The sequence below is a fragment of the Balaenoptera physalus genome (genome assembly GCF_965194825.1).
Source record: "Balaenoptera physalus genome assembly, chromosome: 14".
In the NCBI taxonomy this organism is placed as follows: Eukaryota; Metazoa; Chordata; class Mammalia; order Artiodactyla; family Balaenopteridae; genus Balaenoptera; species Balaenoptera physalus.
The window spans coordinates 40,280,271-40,301,648 of NC_138893.1; the positions used below are offsets into that span (position 1 = coordinate 40,280,271).

The 21,378-nt window shown below is 35.2% G+C and overlaps 1 protein-coding gene across 20 annotated transcripts in view; it reads right to left on the reverse strand.

Annotated features, from left to right (window-relative positions):
* Positions 1 to 21,378, reverse strand: part of VTI1A (vesicle transport through interaction with t-SNAREs 1A) — a 419,912-nt gene that overhangs the window by 340,951 nt on the left and 57,583 nt on the right. For 15 of the 20 annotated variants that reach the window (XR_014253028.1, XR_014253029.1, XR_014253030.1 and 12 more), the window contains exons 4-5: positions 9,921 to 9,998; positions 3,491 to 3,511 (exon numbers count right to left, since the gene is read on the reverse strand). The exons of 1 other annotated variant lie outside the window; for it this stretch is intronic. Coding sequence is in view for 16 of the 19 variants with exons in the window: in XM_082423358.1 (XP_082279484.1) it covers positions 3,491 to 3,511; positions 9,921 to 9,998 (99 nt within the window). In the remaining 3 variants the exon portion in view is untranslated. The remainder of the gene's footprint in view (positions 1 to 3,490; positions 3,512 to 9,920; positions 9,999 to 21,378) is intronic. 4 more of the 20 variants (XM_082423356.1, XM_082423350.1, XM_082423352.1 and 1 more) reach the window with 1 other exon arrangement.

Genomic DNA, 21,378 nt, shown 5'->3' on the forward strand with positions numbered 1-21,378 from the left:
TTAAGCTAATACACCTAGACCAGTGCCTCCAAGCTCTAGCAGCCAGGGATGCTGACAGAGTATCTCGCTCCCATCTTCAAAGAAAGGAAGTGATTAGTATGTTATCATTACCATTCAAAACGTGATTTCCTTATTCCCTCCCGGCATAGGTGACACATCTGAGATGCGGCCAGACTTTGGAGGCAGCTAAAGCCACATCAAAGCTTTCCTTGAAATTTTTTTTGGGGGGGGAAGTGCTGGGGGGAGTGGGGGGAAGAATCATTAAAACAATGCATTTAGAACAGAGAGATAGGACCTGATGTGAAGGTCAGGAAAGCTGCAACAACAGTCTATAATAATTAATAGAGTCGTCTACTATACAGTGGAGAAATTAAGAGAAAAACTGCCCCCCCCGCCGAAAAAAAAAGTGCTAAATAAATAAAAGGGAGGAAGGAAAGCGCATACCATGAAAACGCAAAATCACTCAAGGCTGTAATTGAGAAAAAGAAAAGCAAGGGGAGCTTTATGTGTTTGGCATTAATGACTATTTTTAAATAAAATTAAACACTTTATTCAGCTTGTCAAAAATAGCTTTCTTATTCCTAATTCTCACTACATGCAGGTTTTGGGAGTGGGGATTGCTCTTCCCTTCTTTGAATATTGTTTTCTATCTTAACAAAGGACTTGATTTCAAATTGGTGATTCTCTAAAAAGATAATCAGATTTGTGATATCAAGAGTAAATGTGAATTTTAATCCAGAATAACAGAACAAAGATTTTTGGTTCATTTTCATATTGGATGAAATCCCTAAACTAAAAGAAAATATTTAGCTACTGTAGATTAAAAAAAAAATCAAAGCTCAATACTGAAAATGCACAGTCTAATTATATGATAATATAAAATGTAGGAAACAAAGTGTTTAAATGTAGAATGATTTTTGAGATTCCATGACAGGGAGTCAAATCAGCTTATTCAGTATATGGCTATAATAGAGAGCAAAATTTCTAAGAGAATTTTTTATAAAAAAAAAAGTATATTCCTAAATAATGGAATAAAGGTATATTCCTAAATAACTCTTCGTCAGGACAGTTCAATTCTACCAGAGCAAATCTGCACACAAGAGGACTATCAGTTTACCAGCAGCTTTCCAGCAGGACCTCACTTTGTATTTTGGAACCTCTTCACTTAAGTCAAGCTAAAATCAAGTTCTTCTAACAGCTGTGCTATTTACATCATCCCCTTAGTTGTGCATTGCCCTGGTCTCTGAAAATGAAAGGAAATGCACTACAGTAGCAACTGATGCTTTCAACTTGCCCCCACACTCCATCCTAAACTCATTCTCTCACCCTCTTCTCAGCCCTTTTCAAAGCAGGTAAGTGAAGCTGTGCAGAAGCTTCAGACACGGCTCCACTTGTGTGAGGAGCTGTGCAACATGGAGAGCTGGAGATGCAGGATTCAAACAGAGAGCTCGGCAGAGCCAACACCAGTTCAGCTCCCTATGCACTACCAGCCTGCCTCCAAGGATGCTCTGTTTCCAGAATTGAGCCCCAAAAAGAGCATCACAAGGAACAGATGGGGCATACTTCGTTTCCAAACACAATGAAACACCCTATTTTGAAGCAGAGGAGTGTTTGCCTTCTTAGGATAGATGCAAGGAAGGAATCTGGGGTACATTCACTGTTTGATTACTCTGAGGATCCTGGCTGAGAAACAATCACTTTGGAGCAAACCATTTACCAACACAGTGTCATCACCGTAACCTATTCTATAAATATCAATGCTGCACCCATATCAAAGACTGTTAAAAGAATATTTCAGAGTATACTATTCTGTTAGTTGAGTGAGCTAACTCTTCCAAGTACAATTCCATTTCAGGTTACAGTTTTGGAAACATGCATTCCAGGAGCATAACTGATAAAACTGTTGCTATCGGCACAACAAAGGAATTAAGCCATAAAACGATGATGAAACATATTTTAGAAGAAATGCAGATGTGATGTTTTCAGCTTATAGAATTAAGATGACTAAATCCATACAATTCAGCTTAAAACTAAATCTTCTGTCAACGATGCTGATGGTACTAAGGCACAAGGGTTTATTAATTATATTCACTGCTAAATTCAGGGCCAAGAGCTTTATGTAGTTTCTTCATACAGTGGTTTTCAAGTCTATTGTTGGTTGCATTAACATTTGAAAATTCAGATTCTTCACCTAAGCCTGAGCATATGCAAACACATACAAGCAGTTTGTCTTGCAGAAGAATAATGTTGACATATCACTCACATCAAAACCGCGATTGATAATATTCATTTAGTATATACATCTGCTTCCATGCAGGGAAGATAAAAAAAAAACACACAAAAAGGTTGGAGGATGAGGGTTTTGTGTATTTTCACCCTTCATTTTATATATCATTATTACTTTTACTGAGAAGACATCACTAATGCATCTTAAATCAGAAGAGCTGTTGAAAACCACTCTCTACAAACCTCTAAATTAGCATTCACATCACCTAGAGAATGATGACATACCAATTAAAAAAAACTTCCGGGAAAATCTCAATCAATGCAGCCAATCTAAACTTGAAAATAATTCACAGGACTCTGATAATTATAAGCAATTAGACAATTTTTAAATTGCAATATGGGCCATTATTTTATGCCCTAATATAAAAGTAACAAAATTCAATCCCACTAAGTAAAAAATATTACTACTCTATTTCTGAAAAGAGCAAAGCATATTTGATAAGTATGGTCTAATTTTAAAAAATATACAGAATCATTCAGCATCCCTCATTGATACAGGGATAAAATTATCAACATTGTTGTAAATATTTGCTCGGCCACAAAAAAAGTCTGAAGCTGCATTATGAAACAGACCAGCAAACTCAGAAAAGTGAGAACTCACTTGGGTGCTATTTCCTACAAAAAGGAAAGTGTTTAACAATGAGGAGAGCTTTAGCTATTCTTAGGTATCTGTGTGCACAGACTAGTAGGGTATTTATAACATATGTGTGTTTCCTCAAAAGGATAATAGATTCATGATATCTAATGTTGAACCTAAGAATTTTGGTTGAGAGAAAGGAGTTTTATTAAAAACAGTTTTTAGTAAAATAAATCAGAATGTCAGGAAAAAATGTTTAATCACATTGACTTCCTTGAGAAACCAATACGAATAAAACAAAACTGAAGTCAGTCTACATTAAAGCTACGCTTGGGTATAGTTTTAAGATATTCCTTTATTTTTCCTCCCTTTTTTGGTCTTTAAAATCTGAATTTTCTTCCAAAGCTGGCAAACAACAATGATCATTGTGATAAGCATGATGAGGATGTACTTGTTTTTTTAAAGAGAGCAGAGAACATTTCTAGCAATATAATCAATACTTTTGCTATGTGTAGATTTTCCTGGAAAAACACACCCGAAGATTTTACTTCAGATTTAGAAACTCAATTTTATAGGGAAAAGCAGAATTTTTTTTTTTTTTTAAAAAGCAAGCTAGGAAGTACTCACCTCTTCACGTAATTTTATCAACTGCAACATGAATGCACAAAAAAAAAAAGATAAAAAGGAGAGAAATGGCAGGAAAGAAAGATCAGTTGTGTGACAGGATACAGAATTAACATTGACAATTTATCTGTTTACATGTTTAGCATTTAAAAATCACAGACAAATACATTAAAAGAACCTAAACATAGACTACATGCAGAGTTTTTTGAACGAATAAAGATCACTTTCTCACACTGTCACATTAAACAAAGAGAATAGTGTGAAATTCTCTTTTAAAGTACATCTAAGACACCATCATGAAATAAAGGGGAACGACTTCATAGAAGTCTATATTATAAAGAAAGAAAACAAGTTTACTGTTCTTCTCTTCTAAGAATGCACCACTGAAGAGGTTTTGTATTTACAAGTTTTCAGGATGTTTCTCTATTTTGAATCTTGACAACTGCTTTCAGGTTTTACCTCAAAATGAAAATGATTAATAGTTCATGCTTTTGTCCCAATAAGTATTTTAAAACAACAAACTGTTATGCTAATGTCATACTTGTACCCACTCTAGTAATAGGATCACCTTTGGAAGTAACATTATGTTAATAGGGAATAAAGCATGCCAGGATAGATAATATTTAGGACACAGTACCAGAAAATATTTCACCATCCTTAGAAATACTGCGTATATCAGAGTTGATTTCTAGGTTTTTGTTTTGCTTAAGAGGCTACTGCAATCACACGGTGTTTTTATTTAAATTTTTGAAGTTTCTTCACTTTTCAATTTTATTCATCTTGTAAACTGGTCCATTTCAAAGCAATGAGCTCTCTCACTTCATTTGTACTGCAGTCTCTTTTCACCGAAGTCAAACCCCAAACCACTCTTTACCTGTTAGTAAACTCTTTTATAATAACATTTTGATTCTCCTCTGTAGAATATTCATTTGTTTTAAATATAACAGATAAAACAAGTTGTTTAATTCTTTAGAAACTAGAAAATGGATATAACCATATATCTGGTTCACTCTGTGTGTGTGTGTGTGGAAGAGAGAGAGAGAGACAGAGACAGAGACAGAGACAGTACTGTATTCTAAACCACAAATATCATTGTATAGTTGAGGTGTCTGCCATAGTTTCTACAATGAATAAAAACTGAAACCTATGCTGTAAGAGACTATAAACCACATTCTAAGTCTGAAATTTGCATCCTCAGCAATTCAGGTCTACAACTGATAATTTTTAAGTATCCAAATATCTGTAACATCTGTTATAACACTTGACATATGCAAGCCAATAAATTAAAGTATTGCTTTGGGAGAAACATGCCATGAATTGCTCACTATAAGTCTTTCTAAAAGTATCATGTTTACGATAACCCAGATTTCTCAATGCTTAATGCTGTTTTTGTCTCCAATTCAAGGAAGGCAATATGCATTCCAGCTTACTCTGTTATTTCTATTTGTTATTTGAAAAGTACTTCAAGTACAAAAGAATGAGATTTCAAATCTGTTATGAAACTTATAAAAAGGGTACAGAATCTATTATATAATACCTCACAGTGCATTTACTGAAAAAGAAACTTTTAATGTCACTCTTCCAAAAATATATATGAAGTTGTCATTACTTGTAATTAATACACTCATTATCTCAGCAACCACTGAGTGTATGAGTCAAGCATCTTATCATTTCATGTGAAAAGTTACAATTCTTCCCCAGAAGAAGTAAAATTCTAAGCTAAGATACCTGGCCTATCATATATTGGAATCTTTCTCTTTGCTATCCAAACATCATGGGAGAAAAAGGCAAACATTAATTCTCAGAAAGAGCTGATCTTGGAATTGATCGCACAGCTATTTCTTCTTTCTGGGGGCACCATTCTTCAGTTGACTATGATACTTAAAGGGCCAAAGTTTAAAACTACTCTTCAGCAATAGAGACCATTTGGGCCATACCACCCTGCCATAATCAATGAGTGTTTAAAAATGCTACCCATTTGTTTTTTCAATAGGTTCCAAACAAAAAACGTTCTATCTTGTTTGTGCTGCATGGCTGCATCCAAGCTTTACACCGGATTTGTAGCTAAGCTAGGTAATGGGAGGGTTTTTAATCTTTATCTTTTTTTTTTTTTTTTTTTTAGTTCGAGAGTTTTCACTCAAGTAAACAAAAGATGGTCTATTTTTGAAAATTAACAATGCTTAGACTAGACTGGAAGTAGTGATTTCGTATTTTATCGAGTTACTAGCTCCGTTATAGGCGATATGAAAGTGTGCCATGCCACCATGTTGAGTTATGATAATCAACATCTTTTTTGAAACAAAGATTTTCTCCCAATGCAGAATTTGATACAAGAGGTAATCTGTTCCTTTGTGGGCTGAAAAAATCTGGTTTACGCTGGTTTGAACCAGTGGAATCTCTTGTGGTTAAGCTTTCTGCTGTGACTAAAATCAAAACTGCACGGCAGAGCATGTGAGGGTTCATGCGCGCGCGCCTCTGTATGTGAGGGACGTCACGTGACTCCCAGAACTACCGAATTTTTTTTTTTTAAAGCTGATAACGCGACTGCCGTCTCTGTCCGCATACAGATAACGAATAAATGCTGAACTCTATTAAACGCCCTTTACACATTATCGTGGGTCGAACACACAATTTTCTGAACTTATGATGACAGTCTATTTATTCTGCTATAAACCCTCAGCACGTAACGAACAGATTTGTGCCTGGTAATGATCTGCTCTGCCAGGGCTATATGAAATGATACCGACCTTCTTTAGATCTTGGGGAATTAAATTGACCGACTTCACCCCCTGGTCTGTAGCTGAAGTTTGACACACTTTATGCACAGCAAGCCCAAATCGGAACTTAAGAGAACCTCGCATTAAAAAATTAAGCAATCATATCTGGTGAATATTGCTTTACCACAAAAATTTCTGCACGTTTAGAAATATCCTACTCTTTATATCTTTTTTTGAACCTTCTATTTAGGATTTACTCAAATTTCATTTGTTCAGATTTATTCACTGATCAATGTAATTTTGCATATGGAAACTGAGACACTATTAGGTTTCAAAATGGGGAACATTTGCCCCATTATCATACTCCACTATGAAGGGGGTTTAATTCTGTAAGATTCTCTTTTTTTTTTTCCTTTTCTGAGAACCGTTTTCATGAAACTAAATTGAGTTAACAATTACTTAAGTTTCCACTCTAAATACAGCTTCACTACATTTCAAGAACTCTTTCTAAAAATTAAAATGTCACATGCAATGGAAAATCTGATATGTTAAAAGAATAGAATGATAATGCCTAAGACAATAGTCCTTGGAAAGACCCAACAATACACGAATGTGCAAAGTAGGTAATTTTGTCCCTTCTCTGTAAATCACGGATGAGCTATATTTGATTGCATGCAATGGCTATAATAGAAATGAATTTATACAAAGCAATTAATTTGGAATTAAATAAAAATGTGTACTGTATAAAGGACATTAAAATGCATTTGAAAATTCTTAATTTTTGAAATTTTAACAATTATAATCATGGCAAAAATGTTTACATATTTAAGAGTAAATTAATATACTTTATAGTTAATTGGCAGATCATAATTATGTATATTAACAGCCAGGTTTCAGATGCCTAAAAAAATGCATTATAAATTGGCAGAATGAGAAATAAGAGCTATGGCATTCACATTTGTCTGAATCCATAAAGAAGTCACTATAGGGAGGATGTGGATATTGCATCAAAAATAACTAAATAGCTAGTACTTAGTTCATTTTATCTATTTGCAGCCTTTGCTATTAATTCTTTATCCTTTTCCTTTTCTGACCTATAATTTAAAAAAATTGATATATATCCCAATTTTAGTTAAACAAATCTTGCCATTTTTGTCTCATTTTGTTTACTTCTAAGTTTTCCCTCTATTGTTAAAAGTTTATCATACATATCACATGGCCAAAAAGTTCTGAAAATCAATTTCTCAACAATTAACTTGAAAATAAACTTATCTGTGTACAGAAAAAATATTTTTCTATAATTTACAGGTGATCCTACCCAGAAAAAGCTGTCTTCTTGGCCACTGAGCTACAAAAATTAAAATGAAGATTCGAATCTTTTCTTCCTTTAAAGAAAATGCTTCTGTTTTGATTCCATAGTCTGAATGAATACTGATGCAGAATAAAGAGTTATTCTCAAGTGACCATTCCTGGTTAAGGATATGTTATAGTTTTAGGGATTTTAATCCCTATATTATGATAAAGAGCCTCAAAAACGAAACATAAAGGCTTCATTATGATATGGAAATTTTGCTACATTTGGTAACAAAATATCCAAAAAGTTAAGTGTCGTCTCTTTGAACTTTCAAATCTGATTCAAATTTTAGACTGAAAAGTTCACATAAGTAATAATCTAACAGTTTCACAGTCTCATGACTATAATTCATCATACTCTATTTATTGAAGTGACAGCTCCTTACAACTAAACTTCAGGCTCTCCAAGCACTTTCAGAATTTGTAAGTTTGATTTACAGAAGTCCAGGGGAAATCTCTGAGTAATCACTTTAAAGTGACAGGAATATAATTGGAAAAATTCAGAAAATATGAACTCAATCTATTTTTGTGGAATATTTTTCTTTAGGCGTTAAAAAAAAGTCATTCTTATATGTATATAAGGCAAATGTTCTAGGCACATAAAATGTCCATTAAGAGAAGGGAACATGCTTCAAAAAAAAAAAAAAAGGATCCCTGTCACAGTACTACAACATCCATTACAATAAAGGAGTCTGAGTTAGAAACACCCCCTTCCTTTCTATTTCCTCTATATTAGGCAGTAGTTTCAAATGAGGGAAAGAGCTGTAGCTTTTAAAAGAATTGACATGGGGACTATGCATTCACTTTTTTTTTTTTTTGCAAAAAAATATAATTTTTTTGCAGTAAAGATACAAAATAAAACTATGATTCACTCAAGAGGTATGAGCAATCTAAATCTCACTTAAAATAGGAAGAAAAAATGTTTTGCTCTCATCCTCACATTATTTAATCTATTATATGTAAAACTCTTTTATCACATCACGCTTTTGTGTTTAATGTGCTCCTTATTTTTTTTTCCCTTAGCTATTCTCACATTTCAATCAGGGAAGCTGAAATCCCAAGTCAAATCTTAATGTGTTTACATGTCTGAACTCAAGCTGATAACATCCAAATAGTGAAGGAGGTAAGATCTTTCCAAAAACAAACACAATCAGCTCAGTGATTCCTCTCCTTTTTTGGGGGGTGGACAGATGGGGGCCTTAATCACATAAGCAACAACCCTGTTTATAATATTAACATTTTAGTGGATAGTAATATAATTTCAGCATATATAAACTTATACTCTATTTGAAACGGTAAATACTATTATGCAATTTTAATAATGATATCAATATATTATGTTTTAGTATCTTATTAAAATTTTGGTTTACTCAATGAATGGTTTATGTTCATTTTTATTTAGACAGAGTAGAGACTTTTACTAGACCTGCCAAAGTAACATTAATAAACACGTTCAGGTCTTGCTTCTGAAGTTCCCTATCATTTATTTTCTTTAAAAGTGTCAAAGAGAATCAGTCACTAGGACTGTTTGAGACATTTTTAAAATCATCTCTACTCTGAGGTTCTTGAAACATTTTTTTAAAGTCATATATATTATCTACATGAATTCATGAAATCTGCAGTATTAATTCAAAGAAAGAAGTGGGACATTAATTAGACTCATGACACTACTGTGTGATCCAGTGAGAACTGACAGCCAAATTGTAAGGCCTCTTTAAGAAGAAATTATATCTTAAATTTTTTGCCTGTGCAGATCTTAAACTGCAAAGACTTTTCCTTTTCCTATTACTACTGCTACCACTATCATCATCATCATCATCATCTTCATTATTTGACAGGGGCAGGACCTTTATGTGAGTATCCAAGTTCCACACTGGTGCTTACAATTTGCATTTTGGTGAATGTATTTTTAAGAAGCTACACAATAGGAGACTGAGCTGCCCTGTCGAATTTTGAAAGCTTACTTTCATTTGTTTTGCTGCAAGTGTTGATTTAATTATACTGCATTATTATCAAAGCTGCATTATGTACTTTTTTTATTCCTTTTACATGTGTTTGAGGTGAGGACCTTGGCTTTGTCTGCAAACTGTGTTTCAAGTTATTCCTTAAGTACTAAATAATAAAGAAAAGAGAAGAAAAGATTTTTTAAAAAGATAGCAGACAGTGATCACAAGGTAAAGGGTTAAATGTAAGATCTCCAAGAAACATTTTGAAGTTGATTAAGACTCCAGCTTTGCATTAAACAGTATCGCTTCCACATGAGTTGCTGCTAATACTGTTACGGAGCAGCTTGAGAGCCCAGTGTGCCAGTGACCTCCTTCACCCTCCAGCCACCCACCGGGCCTTCCTGATTAGCATTCTACCTGGTTCTCTGAGGAATTCCCATCATCCCCTAGGAGCTCATTCCGTACTTCGTCACTGTAGGCAATCCGTGACCTTTTCTATAAAACAAAACAAAAAGGGAGAGAGCAAGATGAACGTTAGAAAGTAAAGGCTTCGAAGCATTACTGGTATCAACGCTGATCATCTCAAACCTCGAGAGCCCCCTAATGGAAACCTATTTGCTCAAATGTGCAAACCAAAGTTGTGCAAAGTTCTTGAACTTGAGGAGTTTAATGTAAATTAGAAGTTTTTTCAAATGCCAGTAATGGAAGAAAACTCTGCATTGTGTAAGTACTCTATTAATATTCACAAACGGATCAGAACTGATATGTTATTCCATGCAGAGTCATTCAAATCAGACCACAAAGCTAAAGGAAATACAACTATACAGCTGTATATCTGCAACACTCACCAGATTGTAATTAAAACAAGAGTATAAGGGGGTCTTTAATATTGTGGCAGGAAATGGACTCTACAATATAGGTCTTTTAAAATCTCTAATTCTAGGATAATATTATATCTCCAACTATACACTGGAATGCCTGGAAAATAGCATATCCCTATTTCTTTCATTATTGTGATGTTACTAACCAGAATTTAAAAGCACATGCCGTTTCCAAACAATAATTTAAATGTCTCCAAGTCCTCTATAAAAATGGCCTAAGGAAAAGTAGTGGGAGTGTGTGTATGTGTACATCTGGTAAAACAAATTAAATTTCCCAATCCCAGTAAATAAAGGCAAGTAGGCTATGAGCCAGCTTTTCACAATTCCAATAAATAAAGACAAGCAGGCTATGGATCAATTTTTCACACACTGAAATTTTGTTTTACAAGAAATCTACCTTTACCTGTAAAGTCAGAGGGACATGTCTGCAAGCAATTCATGAATTATCTAAACATGCACACATTTGGAAAAGCTAAAAAGCTCTGAAAATTAGTTGTGAAGCTAGAGTGCCATCCTCAGATCCTACTTCAGCATCACTATTTCAGACCCAAATGCCGATTTACAGATTACTTTGCTGCCTTTTCTGCTTCTGAACTAACTAAGCAAAAACAGTCAATTAAAAAATGGCAGTTGGGAAACAGTAATCTTTTCCCACTTGGGGTCTACAGTTTAGCACTTAATATTTCTTACCTGCTCAACTGTGATATGAAAAATTATTGTAGTTTAAAAGGACTATCCATAATCCGTGAGCAGAAGTCAACAAGATTTTTAATTAGATTTTTAAACCAGTGAATGAGTAACACTGCTTTGCCACATAGAGATCATAATATCTTAAACATAAAATCCGACTATATTAGAATTTAAAAGGACTTTTGACAAGAAAAACGAATAGATTTTAAATCATTTTAAAGTTGCCTTTCTCAATTGGGGTTCTTTTTCTGAACCACAAAATACAGAAATGATTTCAGTGACTATTTTCTCAATTCTCCCAAAGATGGGACATGAGAGAGAGTTTAGTTCATTACATAGAATAGAAACTTTAGGGCATTAAGGCTTAACTCTCTGGCAGAAACCAGTTGAAAAGGGCTGAATGGGGTATAAATAAAAATAAATAAACCTAGACATCCTTTTATTTTTTTAGAGAAAAAAAGATCAGTCTCGTGGAATTCTAAAGGTAGCTTTGGTTAAACTGAGACTAGAACTCTGTGGTCCTGACTTACAGCTCAGCACTCATTCTACTGCACAAAATTTCCTCCTCATTCTATTACCCTCTGAATACTCTCAGGAAAAAAAATATAAAAATTGCAAAATGTTGCAAAGGAGATGGTGGTATCCCCTCCTGCCCTAAGTCTCTACCCCAAGCTCCCCTTCCTTGCTACAAATGTGTATCTCATACTCTGGCAGTAGATAAATGAAACCAACCATGTTGCAGAAAGGACAAAATAGAAAAGTTAGGTCATTAGACTGACGTCAGTAATGACATCTATATCAGATGTCTTAACTATTCAGGAGTGATCCAACTCATTCATTTTTGAATATGGCAGACTTCTTACCACCACAAACAGCAGATAAGCAGCCAAGCAGGTTGGCTTCTCTTATAGTATTTACCGAAGCTACTATTAGTTAGCTATTTCTATTGACTTCATATCGTACTGAAAAATGCTAAATTACAAGGACAGTACACTTCATGGCCTTACCACAATAATCAAGCCAAACCTTTCTTTTGCCCATTTGGAGCTCCTCGCTACGGTAGTTTCAAACTAGCTAGCAAAAGTATTTTACAGCATTAAAGGAAATGAGAACCTTTAAACAGGCTGTGGTATCAGAGCTGCCTTTTTAATTATTCATTTCATCACTATGGGGGACTAAAACATTCCACAGTATGCAAGAATATCATATGGAGATTGTTTTTATTTTTCCCTTTTTTACCAAAATACCAACAAATTGGCATAGATTGTTTAATTACATTATATTCTTATTTTGATTTGATGTACTTCAAAAGAAGAAGAAAATTATAAACATGTATCCCTAAATATCTAATCTTGTTTTGGTTAGAATCCATTGCTTTTAAAAACCAGCAATTAAGGGTGTACATGCTCAGCAACAGAGAACTAAAGATTTATCCACAGTTGAAGGGTGGTCCCTATAAATGTCATTCTTTACCATTGGGATGGTTAAAACTGCTCACTGGGATGGCTTTCTGGATGTAATTAAGCAAATGATATGCTGAGTTTATAAAATGTTCTCTGATAGGACTGACTTCCCTTAAAATGTTCTTCTGATAGATTGAAAAGACAACTCATTTCAAATATCAGAAATAGTTCCTCATGAAAATGACACAGCTAATGCTGAAAACTGAACTCTTTACACTCAAGTATCACTTTATAAATTTTTTTTTAAATTAACACTTTGCTTTACTAAGAATTATATTTAAATGCATGACATTGGTATTTTCTCCTAAATTTTTATGGTTTGAAATTTTAAATAAGCTGATTTTAATCAACTGTAATTTAGCCTGCACAATCATCACTAAACTAACTGGATACCAAAAAAAGGCCAATTCCTTTGAATGACAAACTGCTTATTTTATGGAATTTTCCTCCTAAATATCAATAAAATATTTTACATTTCGTGGAATTTTTTAAAAACCTCACTCTACATTGCTAAGTACTATGTCATACTTTAATTTGGCAGACTCAAAGCTAATGAAACTGAAACACCTACTGTATCTTTATAAACCAACTAAAATATTTTTTGCTTTATTATCAACTGTATAAAATCTGTACTTTAGCCAAATGCAAGCATGAGAATTTGAGCTGGAAATGTCACACAGTCAGCTACAGTTTGAAGGAACCCAATTCATAATGCATTTTATAAATAGTTAATGACTTCTATACATAAGCTAACCAGGCAAATCAAGAAATTGTCAACATTTTTAGTCTTAGTTGTCAGTTACTACTGTCTACTGGTGCTTTATATGTGGCTTCTGGAGAAGACAGAAGCTCTCTGCAGTTTGTAATCTATTGCAATTTCAGGTCTGTACCATAAGGATGGAAAAGCTTCAACTGACAATATCTGCCACACACACACACACACACACACACACACACACACACACACACAGTTAAATACAAGGACATTTCTCACTTTTAGTTGTGTGTTTTTGTAAAGTTTATTCCTTCTAACTTATATGCTTAGGTAGACGAGACACAGTTGGACAGAGAAATCTACAGACCATATATGAACCATAAAAAAAATGACAAATTAACAACTGATTGTTATCCCTAAGACATGATGCACAAAATTTCAATGGTTATTTTAAACTGACGACAAAAGTGAGTCTTTGGTTATGAAAGCAAGAATTTCAGACTCCAGGCAGTTTTTTACTTGATGAACAGAACGTCTGCATACTGATTGGCTGATTCTCTTAAAGCCAAGTTCAAACAGATACACTTGCTCAGTTCTCTCTGGAAATTTGGCTTGAAACAATCTATCTACTTGACCTTAACATTTCCCAACTGAACTGAATGTGTTCCTGGACAGGCACTGCTAAACTAGAAACAAAATGAATTAACTTAGTTTAAACTAATTAAGAACTGTAATCTGTGTACCATCTCCTGTAAGATTCTACATATGAAACAGGGTATAGGTAACCAGAATGAGGATTCTAGCACCCACCACTAGCATAAGCATAACAATGAAGTTGGTTTATTACTAGAGCGTATATGAGAATTTAATTTCCATGGCGTGCACATGGCAAAGCAATTGCTTAAATTGCCTCACCTGGGAATTTAATACAATGTTATCATCAGACCAGCCACACTGTAAATAGATTTATAATGCTTTCCATGTGCTGCACTCTGTTGCATATGAATTAAGTAATGATCTGGTATTACAATAAAATCAGCTAGTTCCCACACCTGGCAGACAGGATATTTCACTAAATTAATACCCATACAGCTACATCACAAGGCATGGGAGAGGAAACAATCTCTAAGGCATTCGATTTGAGTTTTACATGGGAGGCAAACACTCCAGGGTTATGAACAATGTTACTATGTTGAATGGGCTGCTTAAGACAACATCTGTATTTCAGAATTAAGACTTTCTCATTCCCATTCAATTTTGGCCTGATTTTCTTCATTCAGTACTTTAAGTACTAATCAGCAATCTGCAACATTCACAAACACTAAGAAAGCCCTTTATTCTAATCTATGTGCTGCAGACAGCCAAATAATTGATACTAAGTGCAGTATGGTTTTGGTAAGGAATGAAAGAACAGCTTGTCCTACTTCCTAATCAAATTGGTCTATAGAAGAAATGGTTAATAGACTTCTCCATAGGTCTAAAACAAATTACCCAGTCTGGCCAGACTTTTCCATTGCTTCTACCATGTCTTTCAGTCTCCATATATTTAATAACGCCCCAGGTTACCAGGTGACACACCCATTAAAAACTGTTATGCTTTCATAGCCAAAGAATTTAACTACTCTAAAGAATTTAACTGCTCCTGTTATAATTAACACTTTGGGATAGCTACAGAATACCGTGAAATTATATTTGTTAGCTAGTCATATAGTTGCTGGTACTCATTTCTTACCTAATTTTATCTGGTTCTAATTAAATAATATCATACTTCCGTAATACCCAGATGGCATTTTCTAAAAAGTATCTATCTTTGGAACAAGGCATTCCATTTTTAACCTTACTTCTCTTTCTTTGCTGGTGATTTCAGCTTTTCATCTTCACTCTACCCCTGACCCAGGACTTAAAAAGCCTCATCAATCCAGGACAGGAAACTTAAATTTCAGAGAAAAAAATAAAATGGAATTTATAAAATTTTGTTTATGACCGTGTTCTCTGTGCTGTACTAATTTCTAGCAAATAGCAATTTAAGATTAAAACATACCATACTACATGATAGAGGTAAAGGTAAAGTAAACTGTTAGGTAAATGTTTGATCCTTGGAAAGTTGTTAGGATGACAAAGCACAGGGCACTGAGTGAAAAGAACAGAAGTAACATTTCAGTATGTGATCTTGGTCAAAATTAAGTTTTCTGAACATCAGTTCCCTCAATCTCTAAAAAAGTGGTGACAATATTTATTTCCCAGGGCTTTTGTGAGGATTTAAATATTATAAACAAATGGACGCCTATCATAATACCTTGGATGTGATGACCCTGCAAAGGACGTTCAACTAAATATTAGTTGATAATATTGGAAAGGATGCAATAAAACCAGTACACATACATGACTGAGAGTATAAATTAGTGCATCTTTCGTTGAAAATGATTTGCCAATATATACCAAAAGTTGCTTTAAAAAATTCTATTATTTCATCCAGTAATTCTACTACTACATTGTTTTGCCCAATTTCCTATTTTATGGTTCCACAATTTTTGGATGACTTTCAATGATAAAAAACTTTCTGGGCTTCCCTGGTGGCGCAGTGGTTGAGAGTCTGCCTGCCAATGCAGGGGACACGAGTTCGAGCCCTGGTCTGGGAAGATCCCACGTGCCGCAGAGCAACTAGGCCAGTGAGCAACAATTACTGAGCCTGCGCGTCTGGAGCCTGTGCTCCTCAACAAGAGAGGCCGCGATAGTGAGAGGCCCGCGCACCGCGATGAAGAGTGGCCCCCACTTGCCGCAACTAGAGAAAGCCCTCGCACAGAAACGAAGACCCAACACAGCCAAAAATAAATAAATAAATAAATAAATAATTAACAAAAAAAAAACAAACTTTCCTGCATTTCTTTTTTTTTTTTTTTTTTTTTAAATTATTTATTTATTTATTTATGGCTGTGTTGGGTCTTCGTTTCTGTGCGAGGGCTTTCTCTAGTTGCGGCAAGCGGGGGCCACTCTTTATCGCGGTGCGCGGGCCTCTCACTGTCGCGGTCTCTCTTGTTGCGGAGCACAGGCTTCCGACGCGCAGGCTCAGTAATCGTGGCTCACGGGCCCAGTTGCTCCGCGGCATGTGGGATCTTCCCGGACCAGGGCTTGAACCCGTGTCCCCTGCATTGGCAGGCGGATTCTCAACCACTGCGCCACCAGGGAAGCCCCCTGCATTTCTTTAATGCTATCAGACAAAGTAACTTCCAATCTGTTTCTTCTAAGTAGTCATTCCACTAAACATGGCTTGCTCTTGCTCAAGGGACTGTTTAGAGTTAAAGGTCAAACTCATTCACTGGAAAGTGCACATGCCACATGTCACCAATACTGTAGCGTTAATAAAGGGAAAGCACACTTTCTATCTATCATAAACTCATGGCCAATGGACCATATGCAAGCCACCAGAGAGAAAATACTAACACGCCCTGCTGCTAGGCTACCAGCAGTTGGAAAAGCAGGTTACCGTGCGAACACTAAAATAACCCATTGCTCTTGAGTATGTAATACCAGAAATTTTTTTCAAAAAAGTACAATTACAAATGTCTTTCTATTATAATCATTCTTATTTACTATTTTTGCTTGAACTTTCAAAACATTTTATGTGTTTGAAATGGATATTTATGTTTTGGCTATAAATAATAAGATAAATCATACCACATTTTCTCCTAATTATTTTTTTAAATTTAGCTTTAATATCACATGTGAATATTTATTTCCATATGATGAGGTTATATCTGTATATATACACATATAGACTCATACAAATCCATATGCAATCCATATGGAATGACTCTATTTATGTTTCACAATGCTAGAATAGACTTTTATTTATACTAGGAACTCTGACCACATTGCCACTACATCATTTAATGATTTGCAAAACAGAGAGCCCAGAAATGATGTAACTGCACTTCTTCGTTTCCTCCTCCAGCATTTCTAAACTTACGCCTGAAATTTAACATTAGTGCTTCAAAATGCAACCTGAGTTAGTTAGAATCATGGCCCCACTTGCTTGCATATGTTTATAGTTTACAACTTTGACGCTGCTATTGAACATAGTGTGTCTGTGTCTTATATCATGTTAGTTTGTCAATCAATAATTAAGTTACTTCATTCAGAAAATCAGCTCATGATAGAATGCCCAGATGTTGTTGTCAACATCTGGAACAGTGTAAGTATGCAGTAGAGGAAGTCTAATTCTTTACAGTCTTTCTGAATATAAAATAACTCCACAGACTGTACTTGAAATAATCAAAATGTCAAAATGTTCATTATTTTGTTTGATAATAAATACCCTATACATTCCCACTGGAAAATGATACTCTGATAAATGAATGCTATATAACAGATGCTTTATTTATATTTTTAAAAGAATTACTGAAATAAAGTATGTAGATTTATATAATTAATTTGTATCTAGGTTTCCCTATGTAATCTGCCTAGCATTAGGAAGGAAAAGTGATTCATTCATTGACAATCCATCCACAGTCGTAGTTTCAAGCGATCCAGACATCCAAGAACAAATGATCTTGAGGATTCTATGTAACTGTCGCTGAGGATATCACATAAATGACAGAATCTGATAGTTGACAGTGACATGCAGCATCATCTAAACCAGCCTGCTAACATAGAGATGAGAGGTTCCAAGCCAGATGGGCGATCTACACAAGGCCACACACCCGGGAAAGACCTGGCAGAAGAAGGACAGAATCCGTTTCCCAATGCCAGTGCTCTTTTCACTTTACCAGACCACCAAGACAGGCTGGGGGTGTCTTATCACCCATTCCCCAGGGCAAGGTTGGCTGTACCATTCACCTAGTTCTATGAATGTATCATCAGCTATAAAGTTGATTAGTCTGTAGATTTTGTTTCTTGTCACCCTCCTCCAAAACAAACAAACAAACAAACCTTTACTTATACTTTGTTGTTAACATCTGGAATATTGACAACAATAAATTTGAAAGTCCAAGGGTGACACATGCTTAAGGTAGAATGTTTTATTTGATAGAAAAAAGTGTCTAATCTCAGTTCGTGAGTCACAACCACACCTATGGGTGTAACTGAGATACGTGTCAAGATGAATCTTCAAAGGCTACATCATAAAGCAACAATAATTTACCCTCATGGCAGGAGAGGAACCACACCAGTTATTAAGATGTGCTAAGAATTATCTGCTTACCCGTGAGATCTGGTGACTCCCGATTTATCTACTCTAAAATTCTAGCTTGGAACCAGCCATCTCATAAGCAAACAATTTTTACAATATTTTTTTTCTTGGTACTTACTTTTGGACCCATGTTGTGAGAGATTCTTCATTAAAGAATATGCTGTGTTACCTTGAGTTTACAGTGCTCATAATTCAGAGGTATACAATATACCTTTTAATGCTTTATGAATATAGCCAATATAACTGTGATGCTTAGCCAATAAAACAAAACTATTTTAGCCCAAATTCTCTACGGAAATATTTTGAAGATTACTTCTATACCTGGGTGAACCAAAACTATAAAATATGATTAAGTAAATATAAATATTCATACCTGATTCATAAACATGTTGTGAATCTAAAAGATTCTCCATTTTCAGTTGAACAGAATAAAATCCTGCCTACTGAGGGGCTTTGCTTCATCAAGTAAATGTTCTTTCTCTTCTATCTTCAATGTGTCACTCTCTATTGGTTCTTCCCTTTAAGAATACAAACATTTTTAAGTGTACCCCAACTTTCAATATTTTAAAAGGTTATTTTACCCTATACTACACTCCCCAGCTAATGCCCAACTGCTCTTTATTCTTCCTTTCCTAGCCAAGCTTCTCGAAAGAGTATACTACAAGCACTAACTACACTTATTCATGTCCCAGCAGCTTATCAACTTCCAACAAACTGGATGTTTTCCTACCACGCCACAGGACTCCCCAGGAACACCAATGACTTCCTAGTTGACAAAATCATTTTAAAATAACTTTAGAATGGTTATAGATTTCTAGAAAAGTTACAAAGATAATACAGAGAGTTCCCATATAACCTACACCTAGTTTCCCTTATTATTATTTTTTGATGTTAATATTATTCTTTTTTTATTGGAGTATAGTTGTTTTACAATATTGTATTAGTTTATACTATACAGCAAAGTGAATCAGCTATACGTATACATGTATCCCCTCTTTTTTGTATTTCCTTCTCATTTAGGTCACCACAGAGCATTGAGTAGAGTTCCCTGTGCTATACAGTAGGTCCTCATTAGTTGTCTATTTTATACATGGTATCAATAGTGTATATATGTCAATCCCAATCTCCCAATTCATCCTACCCCCCACCTTCCCCATTGGTATCCATACATTTTTCTCTACGTCTATGTCTCTTATTATTAACATCTTACATTACTGTGGTACATTCGTCATAATAAATGAATCAATTGTTCATTATTACACATTATTATAAACTGAGGTCCATACTTTTTGCAGATTTCCTTAGTACCTCGTGTTCTTTTTCTGTTCCAGGACACCATCCAATATCCCACATTACATTTAGGTGTCATGTTCTCCTTAGGCTCCTCTTAGCTGTGACAATTTCTCAGGCTTTCCTAGTTTTTGATGACCTTGACACTTTTGAAGAGTATTGGTGTTTTGTAGAATGTCCCTCAATTGGGATTAGTCTGAGGTTTTCCTCATGACTAGACGGGGGTTATAAGTTTTGGGGAGGAAGACCACAGAGGCAAAGTGCTATTTTCATCAACATCATATCAAAGGTACGGACTATGAACATGATTTATCACTGTTGACGTTGACCTTGATCACCTGGCTGCGGAGATGGTTATCAGCTTTCTCCATTGTAAAGCTACTCTTTCCCTCCTTCTTGTACTGTGTGCGCTATGCACAGCCCCCACTTAAGGACTGGGGAGTTGTGCTCCATCTCCGTGAGGAAGGAGTAGCTACAGAAATTATTTGGCATGGGAGATCTGTCTATTCAATCATTAGTTGGTATCAGGATGAACTCATGGATATTTATTTTATACTTTGGCTTATAAGCCAATACTACTTCATTAATTTTGCTGCACAAATTGTACCAACTTTGGCTCCAATGGCCACTTTACAGTCCCTTTTTCATTAGACCTCTCAATAGCATCTGACATTGTTGCCCACTTTCTCCTTAGCAGTTACACCACCACCCTCCTATCCTTCTGGTCTCTCCTTCTCAGTCTCCTTCATCATAACTGCTCTCTCTGTATGCCCTGGGTCTCCATCCTTAGCCCTATTCTCACTCATCTGTTTGATCTCATCTATACCTGTTGTTCTAACCACCACCTAGAGGCTGGCAAAGACATGTTTTCTGCATAAATCTAATTCCTACTTGGTGCCTAAGATAATCAAAAGGCAGTTCAGACTTAACACAGACAAAGTGGGGCATTTTCTTTCTCCTATATGCTGCTCCTCCACCTGTTTTCCATAATTTGAGGTATGGTGTTACCATGTACATAGTCAACGCAGATATAATCCTAAAAATTTTCCTACTCTCTCCATTATTCTCCAAATCCAATCACCAAGCTCTATGGATTAAACCCTTATTTTTCAGAATATCTACAACTGGGGCCCTTAGCCATATTTCCAGGATGTCTGTTACCTTATGCACTAGTCCCAATTCTTTCCCCATAACTGTTGTTACCACATATTTCATCATTCTTTTTATCTATGAATTATATTTGACAGATACTTGTATGGAAAGACTGACATGTTTTTAGGCAGAGGTAAGCCAACAGGTACAAATTCTCAGCGCCTCATCTTGGGGAGTAAAGGAGACCTTTTCAACCCTATCTGTAGCAGAATATCAAAGCTATAAAAGAATCATTGTCTAAAGATATAACTTATTTCAGAGTAGGCATGTTAAATAGAAGGCAAATTCATTCGACAAAAGCCAATACACTATGGGAAAATGCTAAGCAGCAGACCTCTCTCCAACTTCATAAGTCAAGACCACATTTCTCTTTAATTTCAAATGTAGGCATATGTCATATCAGCTATTGTACTGTTCTCCTAAGTTAGATATTTCCAATTTTCATGATGTAGAAGCTAAAAGACCACCCTTTCAAATGAGATGATGTGCATGCACA